The 7,929-nt window shown below is 38.7% G+C and overlaps 1 protein-coding gene across 1 annotated transcript; it reads right to left on the reverse strand.

The window, feature by feature from the left end:
- Positions 1-7,395: 7,395 nt before the first annotated feature.
- Positions 7,396-7,841, reverse strand: LOC133993356 (BTB/POZ domain-containing protein KCTD12-like). The gene is given in 2 exon segments (XM_062432270.1): positions 7,396-7,704; positions 7,707-7,841. Coding segments are annotated over 2 exon segments (396 nt in total). The 3' UTR covers positions 7,396-7,443.
- Positions 7,842-7,929: the final 88 nt, after the last annotated feature.

The raw sequence follows: 7,929 nt of genomic DNA on the forward strand, positions 1-7,929 counted from the left end.
GTAGCTCATAGCCTCATACTCTGTTTCCTCATTTGTATCTGTTGTAGTGCGCATACAATATCTCAGCAAGGACACCTTTTTTTTAAAGAATCATACCGAATGCAAATTCTCAATGCTGTTGGAGGGAGTTTACAGAAAGAAAGTAATAAGATGTTCCTAATTGGCCTACCGCTGCACCCTTTCACTGTATATTATATGGTTTAATTAGTTTATTTAGAAATACAAGGAAGAATAGGCATTCAATATAAACAAAAGGGGGAAGATCACAGAGGAATTGTGCAGAAATATGAAGGACACAAGGGGCCTTTTTTTTGATAGTATTGAATTGTTCACTGGGTTGAACTTTATATCAGAAAACGCAGTTTGGATAGACTTCATTTGCACAAATACAAATATAATGTCCTCACAGTATTTTAAACAATTACTGTGGGGTTGCATTTATTTTAGACCGCAGGTAATCAGTCTGCTTCTGCTGGTTTTTGTGGAAAATTGTGTCCAATAGAAATGTGGAAACTCAAACAAAACTGGAAAATAGTTGTTCTAAATCACATATTAATGATATAGTTTAGACGGCTTTCTATGCACAAAATCCAAACTGGCTTACAATTAAAGGAATTTGGAAGACTTTGGAAATATAACATTACGAAAAATATTTAGGGATCTATGTCAACCTTTCCACATTACATCAGGGGATATTTAGTGTTTTTCAGAGGACTTCTACTGCATATAATCATCTCTAAATGGCTGTAAACAATATATTCTTTGATCTAAATTCATTGAGAAAGACTTTGCAGTGTAGTGTATAAGAGTGAGAGCTAAGTGGATAAAGTCTCCAGTGACAAGCTCATTCCAATGAATTAGATTTATATAAATAGCAATAACCTAGTCCATTGCAGATACATGTAGGACTTGTAGTTTTGTTGTGTAGTCATTATTCTGCTAGATTCTATCACTCTCAATGCAAAAATTGTCCTTGGTCAAAAGTGAAGCTTAAAAATACAGAACAAGAAAGCAAGGATCCACATATAAAATCCACATCAGTTAAACTGCAGGGCACAGACCGGAGTCCCTGCAGCACTGTGACTTCTGTTTAACAAGCCAGCTTTAATAGCTTAAGAGGAGACTGTTAAGGAAACATGAGACGTTATAGTTCATGTAAAAGCCTATAATTTGAACAAGTCCTGCCATGTTCTTTAATTGGACCCATAATACTTTTAAAAAGTACATTGGAGACAAGCTGTGAAAGACTACATTGGATTTTCTGAGCTGCGAAAAAAAAAGAAGCTATTTAATATGTACTGCCTTGCCTGGCAGCAGTCATTACAGTGTATTGTACTGTGTCAGTACATAGCTATTGCTGCAGAGCAGAGCAGTTATTCCCATAATTCCACTTGATTCTGCTTTACACTTCTGTCTAGAGCAATACATCAATGCAGTAATCAAGACTTTTCTAAACCCAGAAGTGAACATCTGTCTGGATACTTTCCCCTGTAGAATTATTATTTATGCCATAGCACCCTGTAATTCTGTTTCCTATACACGGGAAAGCTTCCTCCCACAACCAAGGCAGATGTGGAAAACCTGAAACCAGAGCAATGGCTACAAAAAACAAACTGAAATCCTGTCAATACCGCAGGGAAGGAAACCACATTTGTGCAGACATAACCCTGTCATTGTGTTCTGGTTCTCCTCCCACAGGGTGACTCATGCAACTTGTTAACAACCGCCAAGATTCAGCAAGAAAAAAGATGCACTTCTGACTTTATACTATATATTATATGACATTCTATACATATGGGAAAAGAAAAAGTTTGGAAAATGACCCATTGAAAACAATAACAATGAGTAAAAAACTTGAAGTGCTGAGCTTTCAGCCCCATTTGCTGATCTAGGAGATCTGAAAAGAGCAAAAACTGAAAAGGATCAAATATCATGAAAGAATAGTATCTGCAATCATGTATTGCCACACAGGAATTTAAACCACATAGGGCATCAAACTGATAACAAATACTTGCCTAAAAGGACATCTATTTTTCTACAAAAACCAAGAGAACGCAGAGAACATGCAAATGAAAGACCTCTAATGCGAGACGAGTGGCCCCGGTATATAAGGCAGCTTTTATAGAAGTGCATAGCATGTGTGGAAAGAGCATTTTCTATTTGATGACTGTAATTTTCAAAAGAACTCAGCTGCATGAAAGGTGGGAGGTTTAATGGCCACATGAATGGATCGAGCCGCATGTCAGCTCAGGTGATCAGGACGCATTAGTCAGGAGGCCGCTGATATCAAATGATGACTTTTGCAATTGAATAACAGCAGTCTGAAATAAAAGAAGTCTAAAATAAAAGCGCAACGCACATTTGAGACTCTCATAATAATCGATTTTCTATGCAATGCACTGTCAGAGACATCATTTGCCATATGTGGGATGTGCTCAGTCTGACGTTATTGGGGTTTTAACAATATCCACTTTACCTTCGGTGGCTGTGACATCATTTAAGGCTCAGATTTTTTCTTTCTCACATCTTGTTTGATAGCTTTGCATCCGCCTTGCATTTTGGGTTTAGGCTCCCTTGTGAACCAAATAGATAAACAATGATTAGTATTAACTGCTGAAGTATTACAGGTAATGTTACTACTCCTGTTATGGTTATAACAGAGAAAAAGCTCATTCAGGACTCTCATTTAAGAAATGATGAAGTCATTATCTTCAGTGTTGGCATTCATTTCCTTAGTAAGTGGAGGAGGAAGGTTTTTTTCACCTCCATACCTTCTGTCTTAGGGTATGAATAGAAACTGATCTTTACAGTTATTCTATGTTTACCCTGAAACTGAGGTCATACTGCATAAACACTTCATTCACTTTGTTCTACTTCAGATTACTATAATAAAGTCAATTATCCTGATCTGAATTATCCTCTGATCTGATTCACTGACAGTCACGTCAGTATCTTCTGACCTAAATCAGTTCAATTTTCCAGATGTCCCTTTGCACTTGCACTTACAATTATGTATCATAATCATGTTTGTTGTAATATAGCAACTAAATTACATTCTTTATAATGAAATATTCTATTATATACAAGTAACATACCCTTTCTTTTAAATTCCAGCCAGAGACCTTTGTTGCATGGCATACCCTCTCTCTCTCCCCTCCTTTCCTTTTTGTCTCAATAATCAGCTGTTCAGTTAAAAAATAAATCTAAACATGAGAGCATTTGTACAAATGTGAAGGATAACAGTGGGGGTAAAAAGGAATTAACAACTGTCCATCAAGATGTCAGCACACGTCCCTATGACCCTGTCTATATCTCTTAATTTCTGGTCTGTGCTCATATTAAAGGAACATAAAATGATTAAATGGCTTTGCTTTCTCTTTTTTAAAGATTTTTTTTGGCTTTTCTTGTAAGGACAGTAGAGGCAGAGAGGGCAATGACCTGCAGCATAGGTCCGTGGCCAGATTCGAACCAGGGATGCTGCTTTTATGTGGCATGCGCTTTAACCATTCAACTACCCAAACACACCAAAAATATGTTTTCTATTAAGACAGCTTCTATTCTCTCATCTCAAATGCCTTTCTTCACTGCTTCTTTTTATGGCAGATAAAATGCTGCACCTTGTATTGTAAAAGCTGATGCCGGTTAAAATGAAAGTAAATGAACAATATTTTTGATTGATCATCTAATAGTGCACTCACTGATGGATTTTCTTGTTGCTTCTGAGCTCCAATAACAGCACATAACACTGACTGATGTGTGTGCTCTGTTGGGAAGTCGAGTTTAAAATGCATTTCTGACTCAGAATTCAATTAGAATAATGAAGCCCATGGTCCAGAGTTACTGTTGTGATGTGCTAATGAAAGAGACTTTGATCTAAAATAAGTCAGGATGCTCAAAAGCATCCTGGACTCATGTGTGGAGTTTATACAGTCCTGATCTGCTGAAGTTCATGTCAGGGCGCTAGGCATGGAGCATGCACACATTAGAGGGGTAAAAGAAAAAACAAACAGATGGACAAATAGAGATAAACATATGAGAGAAGAAATAACAGCAAAATGGTTGATAATTTAATGTAATTTGTCCCTCGTGCTTCCTGTTTTCCTCTTGTCACTTTGTCTTACAGCACCTTTCTTCTGTTCTGTTATCTCATCATCACTCACACTGAAGAACCTGACAACCCATTTATTAAAGGTAACACTGTCATAAGAATGTCCAGTAACTGTAACTGTCAATAATATATCCATTATTCATATATCATCAATTCATATATACTATGTAATATGTCTGGGGTTGTTTTTTTGTTTTTTTTTAATTTTCTGATAAAACAATACACTTGGTATTCAGTATCAAGCTGAATCTTACTGTACTGTCTTACTGAACTGTTTCAAACAGCATGTCTGAACAAGAGGATTGATTAAGATTTAATTCTATCTCCAAGAAAGGTTTGCTCTCTATCTTTCTCGTGTTAATGTCAAACAGCCAACACAGATGCTGACCATAGAAAAACAGATGTACAGTCAGAATGATACATTTACAGCCAGATGTCTTGACTAATCACCAATCACATTCCTGCAACACTGAAAGCAGTTTAAATGAATGAGTCATTGCCCAAATTTAGAATATATATTTTTTAAATTACACTGAAGACCAGTCTTATTGGACTCTAATTTGTGATTCCTTATTTAATTCAGAGACTCTAAGCAGCTTCCATGTGGGGGCGTGTGTGATCTGAACTGGCAGAAATGTATCAGTTTCTACAGGTGCACAATGGGATTGCATGTGCATGTGCTGCAACAGCTGAAAGAAAGACAGCCTTTGCTGCACATGTTCGAGTGGGTTTCCTCCCACAGTCCAGAGACATGCAAGTGCTTGAGACACTTGCATACTGTGCTGTGTGTAAATGTGGGTGTGAGTTGGTGACTGTAGGCCAATATCTGAGGCAGTCCTGTGACGGACTGGTGAATGACACACGGTGTTTCCCTGCATTTGTACCAAATGAGGCAAACAACCACTGTCTACATTTACAAAAAACAACAACAACAAAAAAACATAAAGGAAATTTAGTGGCTCTTGAGCTATTGGGGATGATGTAGCTACACTTTGGTTTGGCATGATTTCATGTTCTCAAGAGGCAAAATCCATCGAAAATAGGATTGTTTGGACGCATTTCATGTAATGTCCTCTTGTGTTCACACTGATTATTTTTAATGTAGGTTGCTTCTTTTTTAAGAACATGACACATTTATTGACAGTAAATGGACATCCGGTTGCGAATGTACCTTCCTAATCTGCAATATTCATTTACACATATGAGTGTGACAATATCTTGGCAATCAATCTAGAGCTCCGGATGCATTTGAATCATCTTGCAGAAAAACATCTATTAATTAATTAATTATTTTATTATCTCAGTTACAGCAGCTTCTAGTTATTTGGTGTGTCGCCCAGCTGTATCATGTGTAGTATACCTGCATAGGCTGCCACAGGTCAGTCTGTCTCTGTAATCTGTTGCCTTTTTTGTGGTCTCTGCTCAAGGAAATCAACAATGAAGTTTAACCTTTGTTGAAATACTGAAACAAATGATAGGGCCATTTTAGGTCCTCAAATAAAGCTTTCCCAAATCTTCAAGCTTAACTCAAGATAAGTATCAGGCAGTTAAGCTAGTAGTTGGCAAGAAAACATCAATATAAAGTTGTAGTGCAAAACATGTGCACATAAAAGTTTACTGGATCTTTTTCTAGTCCATCGATATAGTTAATCAATTTTAAATGAACTTGTCACGGAGGCCTGTTCAAGCAATGACCCAGTCAAAGCAGGTTCTATGTGCTACCAAGTTGTTACCAATGTGCAAATAAAGTAAGCCGAATTGCTCCTCACATTTAAATAAGTCCATTATTTAGTAGCAAAAACGTTAGTTTGCAAGTCATTTTGAGTCATTCATGTGTGCACACTAACCCCTTAAGAAATCTCTCTCCCAAACATAATTTTCGTTCCTGTCCAAAGAGCATATATTCCAACTTTTTAAAGCCAAATTGAGCCCGACTGATTTATTTAGTGCATGAAACCCGAGGATGTTCCCCTTGGGAGAATGTCCCCAGACCCCTACAGAGGTTATGTCACTGCCTCTGCACTATGAGCACCTGATGTTGTATAATCCTGCCATGAATATAAGGCCAATTATTTCATGTCTGCTCTGAATGAAAAAACATAATCTAACTCTGGTTATACACTAAAGTTGTCAAATAATTGTGCTCTCACAGTAGGGGTGCACCAATCTACTCTCCATTTATCCACAGTCCCTGGCAGAGTGAACCCTCCAATTTGTGTGCAGCTGGACCCTTTCATTATATACACTTGAAATGATAATGACATCATGTGTGCACAGCTGCACTATTTGCATCCACATGACCTGCAGCTGAATTTGTGTGACAAAACGGATCCTCTCGCAATATTTACTTCTTGTGTGATTTAATAACAGGGCCGACGTTGGATAGGAAATAGATGCAAGGCCTTGAAGTGAATAAAAGAGTGAAGTCGGAGCCTAGAAAACTTCATGGTCAGGATTTGTGTAACAGTGAACACAATGAAAAAGTACAAACACATCAACACATAGCTGCCACATACATTTCCATTGTGTCCTTCTAGGTTAAAACACTGTGACAGATGTTGTTGAGCTGGCAGCTTCTGTGCCATGATGGGCTGAGGTGCCCGGGTAGAGCACATCTCTTTGAGGCTGACTCTTTGATTCCCCGCTGAGTAAGCTTTTAAAAGGTTGGAGGCAGGTGAATGCCAGGATTTTGTCACAATGAGGACGGTGCAGAAGTTAAGAAGATATGATGATTGGCAAAGGGCTGAGAATAACATGGTAGAAGATTTTTATTTCATCTGGACAGGTTTAACAAATACAACTCTACCAAGCAAGCACATACACTTACAATCATGTCAGTGACAGAACTGCTATGAGTGCCTATTAGATTATACAAAACTGGGCCAAACAGTGATCAAGCAAGCCTAGAAGTTACAATGACACTGAATACTAATCGCTGCTCGTCAGTTCTTGGATGCCGTTCAGTTCACACAGCACTGAGTCGGATATGGCTGAAATATTGACATGCACTTCTATGAGATGGGGACGATGGTGTTTTCCACACCACCTTTTGATGAGTCTGTCAACTCAAACTATGCTCTGCTCACTTTGAACAATCAAACTGCATAATCTGAAAAATACTGTTTGTGTAGATCATTTTTAGAATATGTTTTGGGGGTATTTTATGTTTCTGGTGGAAAGTGGCATTACTGTTATGTGGCTATCCTGCAATATTTTGCAGTCACTCTCCCTTTACAAATACTATTCAACACAGCAAAAATAATACTTTTTGAAGACATTCCCCCTCTAGATCTTCAGATGTCTACATCAACATTACATTATTAGTTTATTGTGAGTTATTCCCGGCAGAAGACATATTCGGTGTAGCTTGTCCAGATTTTGTCTTCGTTTGGATCATTGCTGGTGTAGGCACAGGTGCCTGTGGAGCTGCAGGCCACCATGTGGAAGCCCGACTCTGTCAGCTTGTCAAATGCTTGCTCTAGAAAATTATACTTCAGGATAGTATCGAAGATGTGTATCTCTCAGGGTGGGCGGTCCGGGTCTCTGCTCTCGTTTAGTGTGTCCCCAAACACTTCTTTGGCCAGGGACGTCTCCCGCTAAAAAAAAAAACCGTGATTCGCGCCACTCTTCTGAATTTGGCGTCGGTTTGGATGTCTCTGCCAATGGTGTACGAGCCGCGGTATCCTATCGTGATATAGCCCGACTTCCTGGAGTCAAGAGAGGGGGAGCGCATGGCCCCGCTGACTGACACTGTGACGTAAAGTCTCCATGGCGCCAGAGGAGCCGCACTGGCAGCGCACCTTCCTCAGTGTCACTCTGGC

The sequence above is a fragment of the Scomber scombrus genome, chromosome 13, assembly GCF_963691925.1.
Source record: "Scomber scombrus chromosome 13, fScoSco1.1, whole genome shotgun sequence".
Classification (NCBI taxonomy): domain Eukaryota; kingdom Metazoa; phylum Chordata; class Actinopteri; order Scombriformes; family Scombridae; genus Scomber; species Scomber scombrus.